Source organism: Aquarana catesbeiana, linkage group LG08 (genome assembly GCF_042186555.1).
Source record: "Aquarana catesbeiana isolate 2022-GZ linkage group LG08, ASM4218655v1, whole genome shotgun sequence".
NCBI lineage: Eukaryota > Metazoa > Chordata > Amphibia > Anura > Ranidae > Aquarana > Aquarana catesbeiana.
This window is the reverse complement of record NC_133331.1, coordinates 189,776,746-189,799,622: the sequence shown is the minus strand read 5'-3', so window position 1 is coordinate 189,799,622 and position 22,877 is coordinate 189,776,746. Positions and strand designations below refer to the sequence as shown.

The window sequence follows — 22,877 nt, the reverse complement described above, 5'->3', positions numbered from 1 at the left end:
AAAAGATGATCTTAGGCCGAGTGTATGGATACCAAACATGACATGCTTTAAAATTGCGCACAAACGTGCAGTGGCGACAAACTAAATACATTTTTAAAAGACTTTAAAAGCTTTTACAGGTTACCACTTTAGATTTACATAGGAGGCTTACTGCTAAAATTACTGCCCTCGATCTGACCTTCGCGGTGATACCTCACATGCATGGTGCATTTGCTGTTTACATTTGAAGCCAGACCGACGCTTGCGTTCGCCTTTGCGCGAGAGCAAGGGGGACAAGGGTGTTTTTTTTTTTTGTTTTTTTTTTTAAAGCATTTTTATTGTTATCTCAGGGAATGTAAATATCCCATATGATAGCAATAGGTAGTGACAGGTACTCTTTTTTTGAAAAAATTGGGGTCTATTAGACCCTAGATCTCTCCTCTGCCCTCAAAGCATCTGACCACACCAAGATAGGTGTGATAAAAAGCTTTCCCAATGGCGCTGTTTACTTCCGGCGAAATCTAAGTCATAAAATGCTCGTAGCTTCAGGTTTCTTAGGCCATAGAGATGATTGGAGCCATTCTGGTCTCTGATCAGCTCTATGGTCAGCTGACCGAATCAACGACTGCATTCTCAGGTTCCCTGTTGGGACAGGAGAGCCAGAGAAAAACATGGAAGATGGGGGGGGGAGGGGGGCGGCATTCCCTCCCACTGGTTGTAAAGCAGTCTAGAGGCTAATTAGCTGCTGGGATTGCTTTTACATGAAAGCCGACCACTGGCTGAAAAGAATGATACCAAGATGATACCTAAATCTGCAGGCATCATTCTGGTATAACCACTCAAAGTCCAGCAACATACCAGTGCATTGCTGATGCTTGTTGGGCATATATGGTAAACTTTTTTTTCATGCAGCCTGTGGGCTGAACAAAAAAAAGAGATTGATCGGTGGGTATGCCCACCATTAGAATACCTCCTTTCATCCACCCAGTTCTAATGATGGGCATATATGCACCGTTTATATATGCCGAAGCATGGGGGCATCCGCCCCAAAAGGTAGGAAATCGCTCCTCCACCCACTGCTGCCCCCACGCTTCGGCATATATGCTGAAGTATGTAACTGTGGTGGTGAAATCACCTCCGACAGCGCTGGAGTCACGGCTTTATGTATCGTGGGAGCAAACGCTATTGCTGTCAAGATGAATAAAAAAATTGCATATCTGAAAAGCAAACATGATAAAACATAATAACAATAAAACATTGCAGAATAGAATACAGTAAAAAAGAGCAGAACAATAGAGAGAGAACAATAAAACGACAACTATTTTTGTTTTTTTTATTTTATATATTTTTTTGTTTTTTTTTTTTTACACTTTTTTTGTAACTGTAACTTTTGTTACTGGTACCAGGTTCGGGTCTCTCAAAATGCGATGGCATCTTGGGAGACCCTGTGAAAGTGTGCCTAGTCTGTGCAGTGCTGTACCCTACGCTAAAACTCAACTAGTGTACGGTAGCGTTCAAAACATTCACCAATGCAAAGACCAGGATTGTCAGGACAGGAGGGACAATAATAGCGGGTGTCACGCCTATATCCGCGCTTGCTGCAGGCACGACATCTTCTTTGGGGGGCTTGTTGGGTAGGGGTACTCAGGAGGACATAAGAAAAATGCCTCTCATGCAGCCGGCTTACTGCATTTGGTTGGGGAAGGTGAGGTGGAGCACCGCCTGGAAACAGAAGGGCTCTGACGATCTCTTCCTGGAATTTAAGGAAGGATCCAGTCCGTCCTGAAGCTCTGTATAGCACATGAGCATTTAGCAAAGCCAATTGAAATAAGTATACAGACACTTTTTTTGTACCATCGTCTGGCCTGGCAACTATGTAGGGCGCCAACAACTGGTCGTTGAGGTCTACTCCTCCCATGATAAGGTTATATTCGTGGACACAGAGGGGTTTCTCCACAACACCAGTCTCCGTAGGAATTTGGACTGTCGTGTCTGCATGAAGGGAGGTAAGAACGAAAACATTCTTATTATCTCTCCACTTCATAGTGAGCAAATTATTACACTGCAAGCAGGCTCTCTCCCCCAGCCTAAGACTGGAATCTACAAGCCGCTGGGGAAAGCCCCGGCGATTAGGTCGCACGGTGCCACATGCTCCAATCTGATGATCAAAAAGGTGACTAAAAAGTGGCACGCTCGTGTAATAATTGTCCACGTACAAGTGGTACCCCTTTCCGAATAAGGGTGACACCAAGTCCCACACAAAATTCCTAAACTGATGTGCACAAAACCCTCTGTGCTCTGCTAGCATTTGATCCGACACTGACTCATTTTGTCGTCCATATACTTACCCTTGTTAAAAGACCTAAAACCACTTGGCAGCCTATGAGCTCATAACATTGAGCCAGACACGAACCCCTCTGCTTGACTAGTGAAGCAGTTTTTTTATTTCTTTTTTTGCAGAGCTTTATTCCAGAGAATGCAAAAGTGTTGATGAGAACCTATGCTTTTTGGCTGCCTCTGTCAAGTTTTGCCTTCCAGTATTTCACACTCTTATTTGAGCTTTACTAAAACAGTAGAATTATAGTACCAGCTTACAATGCTCAAAGGGAAATGTAATCCTAATTGAAGCCACAGAAATACATTTTCAGTTAGGCAGCATGCTTACATGGTATTTTTTTGCCTTTATCACACCTAGTGATCCAGCCAGTAACACACTTTATGGGAGGTTTACTAAAACTGGTGCGCACAGAATTTGGTGCAGCTCTGCATTGTAACCAATCAGCTTCTAGGTTTCAAAACCTTTGTAAACCCTCACATATACCCAGTGAAGTGAACAGCCTCAGATGATACACAGAGATGAAACAAATCCTCCTACAAAGGGATAATCTGAACGTTGGTGCACAGCTTTCAAGAATTGATCACGGCAGTTCATCCGATATTATATGAAGGGACAAACACGGTGCGCACAGAATTTGGTGCAGCTCTGCATTGTAACCAATCAGCTTCTAGGTTTCAAAACCTTTGTAAACCCTCACATATACCCAGTGAAGTGAACAGCCTCAGATGATACACAGAGATGAAACAAATCCTCCTACAAAGGGATAATCTGAACGTTGGTGCACAGCTTTCAAGAATTGATCACGGCAGTTCATCCGATATTATATGAAGGGACAAACACGATTTCCCTCATAAGATACGATTTTCGTTTAATTAGTACAGTTTTTTCTGAAAATGCATTACAAGTATAATACAATACATCACTTCCGAGTTTTTATTCTATCGTACGAGAATTTTTGTCATTTTAGTAACCTCTTCATGTTCAATATGAGATTAGCATGCAAAAAAAAAAAGAAAAAGATCATTCGTCTGATAATCTCATCGTGAGTACCAGGCATTAGGCCGTGTTTACACTGCTCCAGCACATCTTTGGCCTGCAAATTCAGTCCAAGATCATTCTGACTTCCATGCGCCTGAAAGGGATCTGACTTGAGATGGGTGCGACTTGGGCTGGTATGGATTTCCATGCCAAATTTAGAAAACAAAAATAGCGTGAGGTTGGTGGGGACAAGGGTCTCTCCCCCACAACCCTGGGCTGTAAGGGTCTTTGGGCAGGAGGCTTATCGGAATCCTTAAAGCCTCCTTTAAGAAAAGGGGTCCCCAGATCCTGCCCCCCCAATGTGAATGAGTATGGGGTATAGGGCTGAAACAACGAATCGATTATGTAAATAATTGTCAACTATTTTCATAATCGATTAATCGGCCAGCCGATTAGTTGGCATGCATACAGAATGCATTATTTGTTTATATATCAGGAAATACTGTGCAAGTGTGCAGCACACACAAAGTCCAGTATGCCATCCATACATGTCAGTGCCTGAGAACTTGTAAATGTTTGAGGAGCAATGCCTCATGGGACATGTAGTCCTGGGCAGAAAGCGAGTGGTTCTAAACTCAGAAGTTTTACCTTGCTATAGGGGCGCTCTATACTATACTTTGCAGCTTGCTATTGGGGCACTCTGAAGGCAGGAGCCAGAAGCATTGGTTGGGGACCCCAGAAGAGGAGAATCAGGGCTGCTTTGTGCAAAACCATTACACAGAGCAGGTAAGTATAACATGTTTGTTTTTAAAAAAAAAAAAGAAATCACTTAACCACTTCAGCTCCGGAAGGATTTACCCCCTTAGTGACCAGGCCATTTTTTGCGATACAGTACTACGTTACTTTAACTGACAATTGCGCGGTCATGCGACGCTGTACCCAAATTAAATTGGTGTTTTTTTCCCCACAAATCACCTCTCCGGTTCTTCTTTTTTGCGCTATAAACAAAAAAGTGACGGTTTTGAAAAATTAAACTATTTTTTACTTTTTGCTATAATACGTATCCAATAGAAAAATGGAAAACAAATTTCTTCATCAGTTTAGGCCAATATGTATTCTTCTGTATATTTGTGGTAAAAAAAAACAAAATAAGCGTATATTGATTGGTTTGTACAAAAGTTATAGCGTCTACAAAATACTTGATTTATGCCATTTTTTTTTTTCCGAACAATCAATCCTTTTTTTTTTTTTTTTTTTAATGAATCTTATTATTGGTGTTATAATCACATACAACAAATAACAAACAAAGGTTAAAAAGGTGGCCCACGCATGGGTCGTATACGGTTATGTCAGAATTAAATCAACTATGATAAAGTGTATGTCACCTTTTGAGTAAAGACTGTGTGGAAACCTTGGTGAAATGGACTATGTGTTAATGGAGGTATTGTCATGGCTGCTCACATATAAATCCCGACACTTGGTAGAAATGAAACGAAACACATATATTTGAGATAGGTCAGTCTGCTCATACCCCTAGATAGCTGGGAGGCTTATGTGATGAAGAGTATATTTCAGAAAGAACCATCACACATTCTCCTATGAAGGTTTATATTATGCTGTGGACGGTTCCGCACCCAGTTTACCCATTTAGACCACACTTTCTGGTATTTTTTGGGACATCCTTTGTTGAAGTATGTGTCTTTGTAGAGTGGTAGGTTCTTATTCACTGTTTCCAGATTATGCTTGTGGGCAGGGCTGATTTCTTCCAGTTAAGTGTGATGGCTTTTCTTGCAGCAGGAAGGGACATGCAGGGGCACCAGCTCTTGGAGGGAGCAGTGGGACCCTGTGGGCTCTTTCCACTACAAATGTGGGAGGCATGTTATCCAGGTTAAACAGGGTGGACAACAACTGTTCAGTAAATTCAGCTGGTCTAACTCCCTCTGCTCTCTCAGGTAACCCCAGAATGCGAATGTTATTTCGCCTAAGGCGGTTCTCTGTGTCTATAGCACCCTCCTGGAACTGCAGGGCCCTCACCTCCCTGGAATCTGATCGGACCATGTCCTCCACCATGGAGACCCTGTCTGCCACCTCTGCGATCCAGGTCCGGAATTTATCCATGTCCTGATGTATGAGACCGACACCCACAGTCAGGAAGTCGATCTTGGCTGTCAGGGATTCCGTGCAGGCATTTATGGCTGCTAGAATCTCCGCTCCTGTGTGGGACTCAGCCGCTCCTGTCTGTTACTGTTTGAGTGCACGCAGCCATCACAGCAGCAGGCTGCCTCGTGGGCAAGATGGCCACCGGTGGAGAGGGACGATGAGCCTTTGGTCCGGATTGTGTGTAGTGGGTCTGTGGGGGACCCATCCGAAGTGCACCCTGATGTGGAGGAGGGTCTTGAGGAGCCCGTGGGACAATACCTGGGTCCGGGGATCAGAATGGATGGTGCCGTAGCGCTGGAATTCTGAGCCAGGATCAGAGCTCCAGCAGGACATGTCTGCTCTCCTCACATGCTTGCCACGCCCCCTGAACAAACAATCTTAAATTGAACATTTTTTTTGAAGGAAGACATTGTTTTTGTATGGCCAGCATGAGTGACAGCAGGGGCAGGGAGCTTTTATCCACCTGCCTATGACAAGGGAGTCTGTCATACATAATATATTACAGTTCTGTTTGAAATTCGTCAAAAGTCTTTAATTTTTTTTCTTCTTTAAATAAACAATTTTGATCTGATGATATTTATCAGATTCAACCTCTAATATATACATTATATCTCTTCTGTCTGTTCTTCTCAGCATGGATTAGAGATTTTGCTCCCTAACCATATAGTTATTTATATTTACCACTGGATATAGATATTTAAGAATAAATTGGCTTTTTTTTTTCTTTACATACTAACTAAATTATACCATCACTGTGACCATCTGGCCAAGAGCAATTGTACCCAGACCCCAGCATACTAGAGCAGTGATGGCCTGTAATGTCTACATTTGGCTGGATCCTGTGGACAGTGACCTCAGATATACAATGTACCCAGTGGTCTTGCTGGCAGGTTTAGGGGTCCAGGTTAGTGATCCCTCCTGGTTGGGCAATTGAACCCCTGAAGGGCCTGTTGCATGTTCCTATGTGTTTGGTGTTTTAGGGCACAGGATGGCATCGGGACAATTGTTTTTCCCCTATGAGGTGATATTCAGGCTGTAGCAGTGTTTTAAAAGGGGAATTCTTTGCCCACACTACTCAGCAGCATCGGCCATCCTGCACTGGGAAGAAGTGTGCATAATTCTTGCTGATAACTGCTGATTTTTGGAGAATGGGCCGTTCTGCCGGAGGGGTTTGCATAGATGTTTGTCTATGGTGTGTGTGGGGGGCACCAGATTTGTATCTTTTGGCTACCATATTAAAGTGTAAGTTCACCTTTACAGAAAATTTGTAAGGTGACCTTAGACTGGAACCCATACCACCTGGTCCCGCTGTACCAGACTGCTGCAATTTCCCACTGTCAGACACCGAAAAGCCACTTCACCAGTCTGGGGGTTTTAGTCTATGGCCAGTCTTCACCAGTCTGGGGGTTTTAGTCTATGGCCGGCTACACGCACACACACACACAGCATTTGTGGTTTTGATAATCGGCTTTTGAGTGAAGAAATTTCATTCAGGGAGACTTCAGTGACCAGGTCACCAGACAGCATTGTTAAATTACCATGGTGGCCCGATGACTAGGATTTGTCAAGCTCTGTATAAAGAATCTGTTAAAATTATAGCATACAGCAGTACAGGGTGATAGAGATTTAAAAGAATTGGTCTAAAAATGATTTAAATGTAGTAGCAAAATTGTTTACTCTTAATAACTTGTTACATTTGGTGACATCTTTTGTTTTGTCTTTGTTTTTCTGATTAGTTGACTTTAAATGTCATAACTTATTTTATTGCATATTAAATTGTGCTAAATTTTAATGTTTACTTTCTATAGGCAAAGCCATTGGAGGCGCCATGTCCCAAGGATGATGGTGTTTTTAAGGCACCTGCTCCACCTCCTAAAGTGATTAAAACTGTGACTATTCCCACTCAGCCCTATCAGGACATAGTGACTGCACTGAAATGCAGAAAGGAGCATAAGGAAGTGAGTATTTTTTGCGGCTCTGAGGAGAGATTTGACATTTCTTCTTGCTTAGAGGAACAAGACCTGTAGTTTCTCTACAAATGACCCAGTTCAAGTTGTTACCACATCTTAGTTTTGTTCAGAACACTGAGTTGTTATGAATCTATAATACTATGTCCTCTTTTTTTTTTGTATGGTTTTCAATTCTTACACAAGACTTTGGTAAAATGGAAAAAGTCCTTTTGAATTGTTTACATTTGGAAGTTTTCCTAGTGGGTCATTAGAAACACATCTGTACGAGCATAATGCAGACCTTCACCAATATGTGCTACTCCCTCCAATTACAAATGCACAGTTTAGGTGGGCGATAAAACGGAGTCTTGACCACCTGTTTTTTTTTTACCATCTACCCCAGCCGCCCATGTTAACCCCTGGCAAAAATTATGGAATCACCAGTCCCTGAGGATGTTCCTTCAGTTGTTTATTGTGGTAGAAAATAAGCAGATCACAGACATGGCCAAAAACTAAAGGCATTTCAAATGGCAACTTTCTGGCTTTAAGAAACACTAAAAGAAATCAAGAAAAATAATTGTGGTGGCCAGTAACAGATTTATAGAACAAGCACAGGGAATAAATTATGGAATCACTCAATTCTGAGGAAAAAATTATGGAATCACCCTGTAAATTTTCATTACAAACACTAACACCTGCATCAGATTAAATCTGCTTGTTAGTATGTAGGTAAAAAGGAGTGATCACACCTTGGAGAGCTAGTGCAACAAGTGGACTGACATGAAGCATGGCTCCAACACCAGAGATGTCAATTGATAAAAAGGAGAGGATTATCAAACTCCTTAAAGAGGGTAAATCATCACGCAGTGTTGGACAAGATATTGGTTGTTCACAGTCGGCTGTGTCTAAAACATGGACCAAATACAAACAACATGGGAAGGTGGTTAAAGGTAAGCATACTGGTAGACCAAGGAAAACATCAAAGCGTCAAGACAGAAAACTTAAAGCAATATGCCTTGAAAACAGAAAATGTACAACAAAACAAACGAGGAACAAATGGGAGGAAACTGGAGTCAACATCTGTGACCGAACTGTAAGAAACCGCCTAAAGGAAATGGGATTTACGTACAGAAAAGCTAAAAGAAAGCCATCTCTAACACCTAAACACAAAAAAACAAGGTTACAATGGGCTAAGGAAAGGCAATTGTGGACTGTGGATGATTGGAGGAAAGTCATATTCAGTGATGAATCTCGAATCTGCATTGGGCAAGGTGATGATGCTGGAACTTTTGTTTGGTGCCGTTCCAATGAAATTTATGCAGACGACTGTCTGAAGAAAACATGCAAATTTCCACAGTCAATTATGATATGGGGCTGCATGTCAGGTAAAGGCACTGGGGAGATGGCTGTCATTAAATCTTCAATAAATGCACAGGTTTACATTGAAATTTTGGACACTTTTCTTATCCCATCTATTGAAAGGATGTTTGGGGATGATGAAATCATTTATCAAGATGATAATGCATCTTGCCATAGAGCAAAAACTGTGAAAAAATTCCTTGAAGAAAGACACATAAGGTCAATGTCATGGCCTGCAAACAGTCCGGATCTCAATCCAGTTGAAAATCTGTGGTGGAAGTTAAAGAAAATGGTCCATGACAAGGCTCCAACATGCAAAGATGATTTGGCAACAGCAATCAGAGAAGGCTGGAGCCAGATTGATGAAGAGTACTGTTTATCACTCATTAAGTCAATGCCTCAGAGACTGCAAGCAGTTATAAAAGCCAGAGGTGGTGCAGCAAAGTACTAGTGATGTGTTGGACTGTTATTTTGTTTGTTTTTCATGATTCCATAATTTTTTTCCCCAGAGTTGAGTGATTCCATAATTTATTCCCTGTGCTTGTTCTATAATCTAACTGTTACTGGCCACCACAATTATTTTTCTTGATTTCTTGCCAGAAAGTTGCCATTTGAAATGCCTTTAGTTTTTGGCCATGTCTGTGATCTGCTTTTTTTCTACAACAATAAACAACTAAGGAACATCCTCAGGGACTGGTGATTCCATAATTTTTGCCAGGGGTTGTACATGCCTTGTCATTAACTGGCCATCTGTCCTTTTGTGCAGGAGCTTCCTGCAATAAAGAACAGTTAATTCTGCTCTCTCGCCTCGTGCATGGTGACTGGTCTTGTATCTGCCCCCTCCTGTAGGGGATGGACCTACTGAGTCCCTCCCACAGTTCTATCTACCCCGGTTTAGTGCAGCACAGTGATTGTGTGACTACTGTGTTTACAAGGTAATGGCTGGGTTTGAAAAGGCAAAGTTTATTTAACTCTGTTGTGAAGGTTGAGGAGCATATTTAAGAAAGCGAAATGGACTTTGAGGCAATAAGCCTCGGGACTTTAAAGGTGTATAGTATTGATGATATTCAGGAATTTGTCCAGAATTGTAGTTTTAGTTAAAAAAGAGAAATTTTATTTAAACAATGTTAAAAAAGCCAAAAGGCTAATTACGATACAAAAATTACAAAGATTTCATAAAATACAATAACAGATCATGATAAGAATACCACTTTTCTCAACATGTTTTGCTCAGTGGAGCTTCTTCAGGAGAATTAGCATGTGGCATTGTTATTATACTAGAAGTTACATAGAAAGAGAAAACAGAGGATCAATCATTTGAATACAACATAAAGTAAATGTACGTAATTGTTCAATTAGTCAAGAGAGAGTATGTTAGAGTATAAGCTATATTTGGAATTACAAGTCACTGTATAGAGACATAAAGTCTAATATTCCATATAGGGAGATGTTTAACTACTATATAGAAATGAACCTTACTCAAAATTTTTTTTTTCAATGAGTTACACTTAGAGCTGGAGATCACAGATATTTAGTGGTCTGGTCCATGAGTTACCTTCTTATAGCTTCAAGCTTCACAGAAAAGTTTGCAGAGACAATGCATGGGCGATCAGGGTTAACAAGGTCCTTGCTGATAAGGAAAGGACCAAAAAAGGTAAAGTTAAAGTTACATGTTGAGAAAAGTGGTATTCTTATCATGATCTGTTATTGTATTTTATGAAATCTTTGTAATTTTTGTATCGTAATTAGCCTTTTGGCTTTTTAAACATTGTTTAACCACTTCAGCCCCGGAAGGATTTACCCCCTTCCTGACCAGAGCACTTTTTCCAATTTGGCACTGCGTCGCTTTAACTGCTAATTGCGCGGTCATGCAATGCTGTACCCAAAGGAAATTTGTGTCCTTTTCTTCCCACAAATAGAGCTTTCTTTTGATGGTATTTGATCACCTCTGCCGTTTTTATTTTTTGCGCTATACACGGAAAAAGACCGAAAATTTGGAAAAAAAATGATATTTTCTACTTTTTGTTCTAAAAAAAATCCAATAAACTCAATTTTAGTCATACATTTAGGCCAAAATGTATTTGGCCACATGTCTTTGGTAAAAAAAAATGTCAATAAGTGTATATTTATTGGTTTGCGCAAAAGTTATAGCGCCTACAAACTAGGGTACATTTTCTGGAATTTACACAGCCTTTAATTTATGACTGCCTATGTCGTTTCTTGAGGTGCTAAAATGGCAGGGCAGTACAAAACCCCCACAAATGACCCCATTTTGGAAAGTAGACACCCCAGGGAAATTGCTGAGAGGCATGTTGAGCCCATTGAATATTCATTTTTTTTTGTCCCAAGTGATTGAATAATGACAAAAAAAAAAAAAAAAATATTACAAAAAGTTGTCACTAAATGATATATTGCTCACACAGGCCATGGGCATATGTGGAATTGCACCCCAAAATACATTTAGCTGCTTCTCCTGAGTATGGGGATACCACATGTGTGGGACTTTTTGGGAGCCTAGCCGCGTACGGGGCCCCGAAAACCAATCACTGCCTTCAGGATTTCTAAGGGCGTACATTTTTGATTTTACTCCTCACTACCTATCACAGTTTTGAAGGCCATAAAATGCCCAGATGGCACAACCCCCCCCCAAATGACCCCATTTTGGAAAGTAGACACCCCAAGCTATTTTCTGAGAGGCATGTTGAGTCCATGGAATATTTTATATTTTGACACAAGTTGCGGGAAAGTGACAATTTTTTTTTTTTATTTTTTTTTTTTTTGCACAAAGTTGTCACTAAATGATATATTGCTCACACAGGTCATGGGCATATGTGGAATTGCACCCCAAAATACATTCTGCTGCTTCTCTTGAGTACGGGGATACCACATGTGTGGGACTTTTTAGGAGCCTAGCCGCGTACGGGACCCCGAAAACCAATCACCGCCTTCAGGATTTCTAAGGGTGTACATTTTTGATTTCACTCTTCACTGCCTATCACAGTTTCGGAGATCATGGAATGCCCAGGTGGCACAAAACCCCCCCCAAATGATCCCATTTTGGAAAGTAGACACCCCAAGCTATTTGCTGAGAGGCATGGTGAGTATTTTGCAGCTCTCATTTGTTTTTGAAAATGAAGAAAGACAAAAAAAAAAATTTTTTTTTCTTTTTTTAATTTTCAAAACTTTAAGACAAAAAGTGAGGTCTGCAAAATACTCACTGTACCGCTCAGCAAATAGCTTTGGGTGTCTACTTTCCAAAATGGGGTCATTTGGGGGGGTTTTGTGCCACCTGGGCATTCCATGGCCTCAGAGACTGTGATAGGCAGTGAAGAGTGAAATGAAAAATTTACGCCCTTAGAAAGCCTGAAGGCGGTGCTTGGTTTTCGGGGTCCCATACGCGGCTAGGCTCCCAAAAAGTCTCACACATGTGGTATCCCCGTACTTAGGAGAAGCAACAGAATGTATTTTGGGGTGTAATTTCACATATTCCCATGGCATGTTTGAGCAATATATCATTTAGTGACAACTTTGTGCAAAAAAAAATAAAAAAATTTGTCTCTTTCCCGCAACTTGTCACAATATAAAATATTCCATGGACTCGACATGCCTCTCAGCAAATAGCTTGGGGTGTCTACTTTCCAAAATGGGGTCATTTGGGGGGGTTTGAACTGTCCTGGCATTTTATGCACAACATTTAGAAGCTTATGTCACACATCACCCACTCTTCTAACCACTTGAAGACAAAGCCCTTTCTGACACTTTTTGATTACATGAAAAAATTATTTTTTTTTGCAAGAAAATTACTTTGAACCCCCACACATTATATATTTTTTTAAAGCAAATGCCCTACAGATTAAAATGGTGGGTGTTTCATTTTTTTTTTTCACACAGTATTTGCGCAGCGATTTTTCAAACGCATTTTTTGGGGAAAAAACACACTTTTTTACATTTTAATGCACTAAAACACACTATATTGCGCAAATGTTTGATGAAATAAAAAAGATGATCTTAGGCCGAGTACATGGATACCAAACATGAAATGCTTTACAATTGCGCACAAACATGCAGTGGCAACAAAATAAATACATTTTTAAAAGCCTTTAAAAGCCTTTACAGGTTACCACTTTAGATTTACAGAGGAGGTCTACTGCTAAAATTACTGCCCTCGATCTGACTGTCGCGGTGATACCTCACATGCATGGTGCAATTGCTGTTTACATTTGACGCCATACCGACGCTTGCGTTCGCCTTAGCGCGAGAGCAGGGGGGACAGGGGTGCTTTTTTTTTTTTTTTTTTTCTTTATTATTTTTTTGCTTTTTTATCTTATTTTAAAACTGTTCCTTTCATTTTTTTTTTTTAATCATTTTTATTGTTATCTCAGGGAATGTAAATATCCCCTATGATAGCAATAGGTAGTGACAGGTACTCTTTTTTGAAAAAATTGGGGTCTATTAGACCCTAGATTTCTCCTCTGCCCTCAAAGCATCTGACCACACCAAGATCGGTGTGATAAAATGCTTCCCCAATTTCCCAATGGCGCTATTTACATCCGGCGAAATCTAAGTCATAAAATGCTCGTAGCTTCCGGTTTCTTAGGCCATAGAGATGTTTGGAGCCACTCTGGTCTCTGATCAGCTCTATGGTCAGCTGGCTGAATCACCGGCTGCATTCTCAGGTTCCCTGTTGAGACAGGAGAGCCAGAGAAAAACACGGAAGACGGTGGGGGGGGGGGGGGGTGGGCATTCTCTCCCACTGCTTGTAAAAGCAGTCTAGAGGCTAATTAGCCGCTAGGATTGCTTTTACATGAAAGCCGACCGCTGGCTAAAAAGAATGATACCAAGATGATGCCTAAACCTGCAAGCATCATTCTCGTATAACCACTCAAAGTCGTGAATGGTGTACCTGAAGACAAAAAAATGGTTAACAATAAAGCACAGTAAACGGTCAAGTATAAAAAATTGCATACCTGAAAAGCAAACATGATAAAACATAATAACAATAAAACATTGCAGAATAGAATACAATAAAAAAGAGCAGAACAATAGAGAGAATAGAGATAGAGAGAGAACAATAAAACGACAACTATTATTTTTTATTTTATATTTTTGTTTGTGTTTTTTTTTTTTTTTTATACACTTTTTTTGTAACTGTAACTTTTATAACTGTAACCGGTTCCAGGTTCGGGTCTCTCAAAATGCGATGGCATCTTGGGAGACCCTGTGAAAGTGTGTCCTAGTCTGTGCAATGCTGTACCCTACGCTAATACACAACTAGTGAATGGTAGCGTTCAAAACATTCACCAATACAAAGACCAGGATTGTCAGGACAGGAGGGACAATAATAGCGGGTGTCACGCCTATATCCGCGTTTGCTGCAGACACAACATCTTTTTTGGGGGGGTTCGTTGGGTAGGGGTACTCGGGAGGACATAAAAATGCCTCTCATGCAGCCGACTGCATTTGGTTGGGGATGTGAATGGGGGAAGTACGGGTGCTGCAGAAGTGGTGGTTTCCCAATTAGGATTGGCAAATGCAGCAGGAAGGGCATTATGGGCACGACGGGCCTGTGTTTGTCTTTTTGGTGGCAGCGGGACACTATTTGTGCTTGCCACCTCACCAGCTTGAACTGCACTTATGGGACTCGCCACGTCACCAAGTGTTACTGCAGTGCTGGTTTGACTACGACCGGGGTGTACTAGGCCGCTGGCGCTTGCCAGTTCACCAAAACGCTACCAAAAAAACTGTTAACGATCGCAGGGATCAGGCCTGACTCTGCGAACGCTGCAGTTATGCATTTAGTGTTTTGTAAGTGACAGTGATCGATCGATACTGCACTTGGGTGGGCTGGGCTGGGCCGGGCGGAGGGGCAAAACGCAGGTGCTAGCAGGTATCTGGGCTGATCCCGCTAACGCTGCGTTTTTGGGAACCCTAAACTGCTGGGGACGCCAGTATAGATCTGATCGGATCAGATATTGATCAGTTCAGATACTATACCACTAAGGGAGGTGTACGGTGCGTGCGTGGGTGTTAGCGCGACCGGCGCTAACCTGACGCTGCCTGGGGCTGGTGCTTGCCAGTTCACCAAAACGCTACCAAAAAAACTGTTAGCGATCGCAGGGATCAGGCCTGACTCTGCGAACGCTGCAGTTATGCGTTTAGTGTTTTGTAAGTGACAGTGATCGATCGATACTGCACTTGGGTGGGCTGGGCCGGGCGGAGGGGCATAACGCTGGTGCTAGCAGGTATCTGGGCTGATCCCGCTAACACTGCGTTTTTGGGAACCCTAAACTGCTGGGGACGCTAGTATAGATCTGAACGGATCAGATATTGATCCGATCAGATACTATACCACTAAGGGAGGCGTATGCTGCGTGCAAGGGTGTTAGCGGTACTGGCGCTAATCTGACGCTGCCTGGGGCGACGCATATCACCGCCGGGCGATCAGGGGGCTAAACCTTTATTCGGTAATAAACGGCGGGTACCCTGACACTATAAAAAATAAACGAACTAACCAGCGTCACCCGTAACGGTTATACGGTGATCAGTGGTGAAAGGGTTAACTAGGGGGCAATCAAGGGGTTAAAACATTTATTAGATAGTATATGGGGGTCCCTGTCGCTATAAAACGCTGACGGCGAACCTAAATATTTACGTCCCTAACTAGCGTCACCAGCGACACTAATACAGCGATCAGAAAAATGATCGCTTAGTGACACTGGTGACGGGGGGTGATCAAGGGGTTAAAACTTTATTAGGGGGGTTACGGGGGTATCCTAGACCTACAGTGGGCCTAACACTCACTGCCCTAACACTGTAACTGTCACAAACTGACACCAATACAGTAATCAGAAAAAAAAAAAAACCTGCTTGGTGTCAGTTTGTGACGGGGGGGGGGGGGTGATTGGGGGGGGATCGGGGTGTTTTGTGTGCCTGGCATGTTCTACTGTGTGTGTGTGTGTTGGTGCACTCACATTACATTCTTCTCTCCTCGGCCCAGAACGGAAAATACCGAGCCGAGGAGAGATGACATAATTTCCTCTGCCTCTGTGTACAATACAGAGGCAGGGAAATGATCCCATTGGCTGGGAGCGATCGCGAGGGGGGGGGGCACGAATGGATGGCCTCCCCCTCACCACCGATCGCCGGGGGAGATTTGTCGACCGCCGCAGGCACCGGGGGGGGGGGGTCCGATCGGACCCCCCACCCGCGGGCAGGCAAGGACGTACCTGTAAGTCCTTTTGCCTGCCCGTGCCGCTCTGTCGACGTACATCGTCGTGCGGCGGTCGGCAAGTGGTTAAATAAAATTTCTCTTTTTTAACTAAAACTATAATTCTGGACAAATTCCTGAATATCATCAATCCTATACACCTTTAAAGTCCCGAGGCTTATTGCCTCAAAGTTCATTTCTCTTTATTAATGATTATTTGGGATGTGGTATTAGTAATTTTGGTTTTTCTTTGTTTAATTCTTTACAAGCATATTTAAGAGTTTTTGCATGTCGAATTTAGTTTTAACTTTGACTTTTTACCAAAGCTCAAAATATTTATGGCTGTTAAAGTGCTCTTTAGTCTGCATGCTTTGGTAAAAGGAGACGCGTACATTCAAAACAGCTGATAGAGCTGATTCTAAAGGCACCGCTATGTTTGCAAACTTCGGCAATGAAAAGGTTCCCTTTGATTTCTCTTTTTAAGTCACTATTGCCAAAAATAGCTGAATATTTGTCATGATGTTCTGTGGGTTTAGCAATAACTTTTTGCTCCCACAGCTATTTGATTTGTAAGGTACTAAAATTAGTGCTTTTCAGCATATAGTTAAATGTGAATGTCGCGAAACATGGATCCCTCATGGGAGAATTTCAGAGCCAGTAGGAAATACTTGCCTCCTTTTATAAAAGTATGGCTCAAGAAGCTACTTGCTAATTTCCTAATGGTATAATATCAAAGCAAATTTAAGTACATATATTTATTTTTTGTCCTAGCTGTACACTGTTGTTCAACATGTGAAGCACTTCAATGATGTAGTGGAGTTTGGAGAGAATCAGGAGTTTACGGATGATATTGAGTACTTGCTGAGTGGGCTCAAGACTAACCAGCCCATAAACACGCGATGCCTTAGGTGAGTCAACATTGGATTGTTCTGTTAATGCAGAAAGCTTACGCAGTCAGTTTAAAAAAACAAAACACAATTGTTCAACCAATCGAAAAAAAATAAATGGAACACCTCCATATACACAAACCCCTATGATTGCATGGTACATTTTGCTCCAGCAGGTGAAATAAATCCTTCCTGATCCCCCTGAAGGCAATAGGATATTCCCTAGATTAATAATCTCTTGTATTATTACCTATAAATATGTAGTTGAACATTTTAGAAATGCATGGAATGTGTTTTTTTTTTTTTAACGGTCTACTGAGCTGGCCAGAACTGGTTCTTGAGGGAGTCTAGTCCACTGTGAAATGGCCTTTTCGTATGTGGAGGATACATTTATGTATGTATGTTGATCATGGAGCTTCTCCATTTCTCTTTTCAGTTTAGTTGCCCTTCTCTGCATCTTCTCCAGTTACATCACAATAAACTGATTTTTTTTTTTTTTTACTGAAAACCAACAGGTCCTTAAAGCAGAGTTCCACCCGAAAGGGGAAGCTCTGCTTGTTAGTTTCCCCTGTGATTCATGCTGTGAACTGCCCCTGATGACATCTTTCTTATTAATTTACACTTGGTCATATGTTGAAACATACATTGGAGCTGCTCCTTGATTTATAGTAGAAGTAACACATTAGCGGTGGTCGTTATGTTGGTTTTATGTGCCTTGTCTGTTCTTGGTTCGCTTTCTCAGTATTTGTGTGTGGCCTGAGATTGTGCAGTGCTGTGAGAGCAGTGTGCACACTTCTCTAGATACCCACCTGTATCCTATCGTGTCAACGGCTTATGATGCATAAAAACACACTGGCTGTGGTCACACCTACCTTTATTATTAGGCTATATGTGAAGCAGGGTGTGTCTTACAAGAGCAGATTGAGCTTTATACGCTCGGTTCACACTGCTGCTACTTTGTCAGGCGACTGCCTGTCGTTTTGCTGGATGTTTGCGTACTACTTGATGCTACTTTGAAGCGATGTTGTAGCATCTTTAACTTTAAAGCAACTTTCAGGGAATGCCTGGATAATCTTCCTTTAATTTTGGATCCAGATCACGTCAATATAGATGAGGATCTGACTTGGAGGCGACTTCCATTAGTCTATGGGCACAAGTCAGATAAAAGTTGCCTTAAAGTTGGAGCAACTTCATAGTGCTAATTTAACCACTTGCCGCCTGCCTAACTGGCAGTTTACGTTATTACTTTGGTACTGGGGTTATGGCTGCAGCTAGATGCCATAACCACTGTATTTTCTTTTCCTTTAGGCGGGCTTTCAGATAAAAGTGGCCCCTGCGGCGGATTCACTGCAGGATCACTTTTAGAAGTGGCGGCTAGAGGTCATGACGTCACTTCCAGTTCTCAGGCATGTAAATGTGTTGGATTTAAGAACAAAAAAAAGTTGAGATTTTATTTTTTTTTTCTTTACTCTTTTTGCTTTTTAGGGTAGAGGAGAGATTTGGGGTCTTTTAGACTGCAGATCTCTCCATAAAGCGGACCTGTCATGCTGTATTGTCATCACAAGGGATATTTACATTCCTTTCCATAGCGGTAAAAGTGATCATAAAAACCTTTTTTTTTTTTTTTTTTAAGGGACAGCTCGCCTACCCCGACCCCCCCCCCCCCCCCCCTGCACACGCACAGTAGTGAACGCATGTGTATGTCACGGCCGTATATGTAAACGGTGTTTGCACCACACGAGTTATCTTCGCGAAGGTCAGAGCAATAGCAATAGTTGTAGTGTTAGACCTCGTCTGTAACTCTAAATTAGTAACCAGTAGAGTTCAGGGCCAGCTGGAAAAAAAACGCCCAACTGCTCCTAAATGTCCGTTTACCAGCAGCAGTGTACACAAAGCCTTAGATCAAAGGAATGTACTTCTGTCTGTAAATGAGGGAAGTTTAACCACTTAAAGACTAAACCCTTTCCTGACACTTGCGTGTTTTTTTTTTGAGAAAAAAATACACTTTAATGAATAAATAAAATAAAAATAAACAGTAAAGTTAGCCCAATTTTTTTTTGTATAATGTGAAAGGTGTTACGCCGTGAGAATCGTGAGAGAATCTTGATCTTTATTCGAAGCAAAAAAATTGTGATTTTTATTTTTCCCAGAATCATGCATCTCTACTAGCACGTAAGATTTTATTTATTTTTCTCAGTCGTTCATTGACAGACACAGCCTTCTTCCTAACGATAGGGTTATATCGCCTCCGCAGAAGTAGGACTAGGCAGAACAAAATAACAAAACACTTGGCCATGCCCATGGGCTGTCCTCAGTCCGCATATAACCCCCTCCCTGCTCTAGGTATTGAGTTTTTTTTCCTGCCTAGTCAGGAGTAATCCTGCTGGGATCGCTAGTCCTGGGAATTTTTTGTTTTTTCTGGATTTTTTCCGTTGAGATCTCCAATCAACTGCCGGGCTGGGCGACGGACTGGACACTTGGTCTAGGGGTCACCCCAGTCTGGCCAGCGAGCACGTGCAGACCGCAGCTACGCGCTAGTTTGGCCGCGACATAGCACCACTGGACAGGGGCTGGCCCTGTGACATAAACGTCTTGCGAGGTCGCATACGACTGGGTCTCGGCCTGTGTCGCAGCATTCCTCATGGCCGACAGCCCCCCCACTTTGGTGGCGAGGAAGATCTGTCCGGGAGCGTTACCCGCGCATTTCGCTGGAGAGGGTAAGTAGTCCCCTCCTCTCCTTCCCTGAAGTGGTGTGGGAAACGGGTATTTCCTGGGGTGGTCGGTCCCTCTGGGGTTCTCCTCCTCCCCCTCTTTCCCGGGTGAGGCCCAGGCTTCCGGCCTACAGACTTTTTGGGAGACACTGCCCTTTTTTCCACCCTCAGGTTGTATTAGGGGGGGTATCTGGTGGTTAGGCCTGGGAGGCAGGTGATCAGGGGTCCTGCTGTCTAATTTAGGCCGCGGCTCTGTGGCCTACCAGCTAGGATCGGCCGGTCCCAAAACCCCAACACGCAACATCCCACACGAGTGTCTGTTTAGGGTCGGTCCGGTCCCCCTGTGGGCCATGTGCTTGCGGCGGGCGGCTAAAAATTTAGCCCGCAGCTTTGGCAGGCTACCGGCCCTCGTCGGTTTGGTCTCCCTGTGGGCCGTGTGCTTGCGGCGGGTGGCCAGAAATGTAGCTCGCGGCCTACTGGGCCGTGGCTTTGGCGGTCTGCTAGGCCTCGTGGCTGCCCCCTTTCCTGAGGGCCTCCGGTCTGTGCCCCTTGTGAGGGGCTCCGGTCTGTGCCCCTTGTGAGGGGCTCTGGTCTGTGCCCCCTGTGAGAGGGGCTCTGGTCTGTGCTCCCCGTGAGGGGCCGCAGCTGGCATCCCCTATGTGGACTTAGGAGGGGGGTCCTGGTGGGTGGGACCCCCATCCCCTTCCCCCCCCCCTGACTTTTTGGTGTAGCGCTTAGGCAGATAGCCTAGTATAGGGCACTCCTGCCCCCCCCCCCCCGTTGAACAATCGTACATCTGTGCGGGAACCTTTCAAGATGGGGGATGCTGTGGGGGAGGGCCGGTACCCTCTTGGATAAGCCATCTTGTGTGACAAAAGCGTTCCCTTCTCTCTTATTTTGACAGATTTGTCCATGAAGACTGGGAGTGTCCAAAGTGCCTTTTGTGTTTTCAAAAACACTTGCAGGAAGGTACCCCTTTGGGGAATCCCTCCAGAAGGGGACTGTTACACCAGTAGTGAACCCCTCTGTCTCTAGGCTGCTCGAGGCAACCATGGCGCCAATAGAGGAATCTCTGGCTTCTAAGGGCCCAGCTGGCATACCTGGAGGGGGAGCAGAATTCCCCTGCCTTTGCTGCTTGGGGACCTATTGGGTAGGTATTTGCTGCTTGGGGACCTATTGCAGCCAAGAGGCTCAGCTGTTTGTCCGCTGAGCCTCTTGGCTGCAGTTCCCTTGGTTACTGAGTCTGTTACCTCAGTGGTGCTTAGACATGTATTTTGGGGGGGTTACTCTGAATGACTTCATGTAGTGTCTTGCGTTTGTCCAGTTATAAGATAAGTTTCCAGTTATAAGATAAGTTTTCCGGCTGTGTTCCTCCAAACAGTTTGTTGCTTCCAATGGTCGTCTGTCACCAGACTGCTTGCTCTTCTCTGCGGGGGCTTTGTAAGCCCCGTTGCGGCAGAGTGTGATTGTCCCGGTTACCGTGCTGGGAACAGTGTCAGGGGTTTTATTCTAACCTGTTCTCAGTCTAAAAGATGGTGGGCAGGGTACATCTAATTCTGGACCTTAAGGTCCTGACCTGCCTTGTGTGGGTACAGGAGTTCAGGATGGAGTCCGTCCACGCAGTGGTGGCACTCCATCATGGGGTCTTTCTGACTTCTATGACATGTTATGTGCCCGACTCCAGCACTTCCTACATCTTGTTGTGGGTGCGGAGCGTTATCGGCGTGTGGTGTGGTCCATTGATCTGGCCAGCACTCCTCGGGTGTTCACGAGGTGTTGACCCCGGATCTGGCATGGTTTCGTCAGTGGGGGTTAACGGTCCTGAACTGCCTGGGCGTTCTTCTGCACTGACTTCTCGATTACCCCGAGGAGCAATATAGTTCCTGTATAGACTTTCTTTGATTTCAGTTGGCGTCTATACTATCGGAAGACTTCTTTGGACCCGCCGGAACGTTTGCTTATCTGAGCCTGACCGGGCTTCAGCTCTGGCCAGCGTGTTTCTTCCCCTGGACAGACTCCAGAAGTGGCATGCGCCGTTTTTTCATTTACTATCCGGCAGGTGGGCTCCTCTGCGAATCTACATGTGGGTGTTGGGTCTGATAGTATCTACCCTTTTTTGAGGCAAGGTCATTTGCACCGTTCCATGTGGGCTCCCTTCAGGGAGATCCTGGCATAATGGGACAAATACCCAAGGTCTCTAAACAATCGGATTCAGCTGAGTCAGGAAACCAGAGGTTCCCTAGTCTGGTGGCTTTGTTCTCCGGTTCTTCAGTAGGGAAGGTCCTTTTTTCCCTTGTATTGAACAGGGAGACCACCAATACCGGTCTGTCCGGGTGGGGAGATGTCCTGGGACCGAGCTCGGCTTGGGGGTCATTGGTGGAATCCGGGCTACCGTGTAATATCACTGAACTTCAATTGATCAGACTAGTTCTGGATCATGGACGGCTTGAATTTGGGGGCTCCCAGTACGGATCCAGGGTGGGCCAAAAAGGCTGTTGGCGACCCTGGCTGTTGCCAGTATCCTCCTCCAGTGGGCAGAATGTCTAGTTCTGGCCCTTTTCCGATGTATGCGTTCCATGAGTGAAACACTGTCAGGCGGATACCTCAGTTGGCTAGGGTTGGGCCACGGGGTGGGACCTTCTTTGGGCCATGTTTCATCAGATTTGTTCTTGTTCCTTTTTAGGTGGCTCCGTTTACGACCTCCATTTACGGAGGGATGAGCAGGAATAGGCCTTGAGTACCATAGAGGGCCAGGTGTCGGCCTGGGCGGTCTTCTTCGGCGTCTCCTGGTCTCGCACTCCCTGGTGCGTGCCATTGTGTTCGAGCGGTTAGACGTCTGTTTCCACAGGGGCGGTTTCTTCCACCGCCGTGGGATCTGAACTTGGTGTTTTCGGTTCTCCAAAGGCCTCTCTATCTTTCTCTCAAAATATTCGGGAGGTTCCACTGCTTACTCTGTCTCGGAAGGTGGCCATCACCTCTACTCGCAGGGTGTCTTGTCATTCACTTTACCCAGGATAAGGTGGTGCATCGCCCTTTTTTACATAGTTCCGTCCTCGGATTTCCATTTGAATAAGGACATTGGGTTGGCTTCTTGTGTCCCTGGTCAGCACATCCCAAGGAATTGGCTTTATCTGGCCTGGATGTGTTTTGATGGATTCGGATGTATTTGCCAGCCACCGAGTCTGTTGGTCTGGATAGATCGGACAGATGAGGTCTCTGGGCTATCCTGTCAGGAATTGGTTTCCCCCTTTCCCAGTTATGGCGCATTCTTCTCGGGCACTTAGTGCTTCTTGGGCCTTCTGTCAGGCA

At 43.9% G+C, this 22,877-nt stretch overlaps 1 protein-coding gene across 2 annotated transcripts in view; it reads left to right on the top strand.

Moving 5' to 3' along the window:
- Positions 1–22,877, top strand: part of WAPL (WAPL cohesin release factor) — a 219,129-nt gene that overhangs the window by 96,277 nt on the left and 99,975 nt on the right. For both annotated transcript variants that reach the window (XM_073596726.1, XM_073596725.1), the window contains 2 exons: positions 7,264–7,413; positions 16,742–16,878. In XM_073596726.1, the coding sequence (XP_073452827.1) occupies positions 7,264–7,413; positions 16,742–16,878 (287 nt within the window). The remainder of the gene's footprint in view (positions 1–7,263; positions 7,414–16,741; positions 16,879–22,877) is intronic.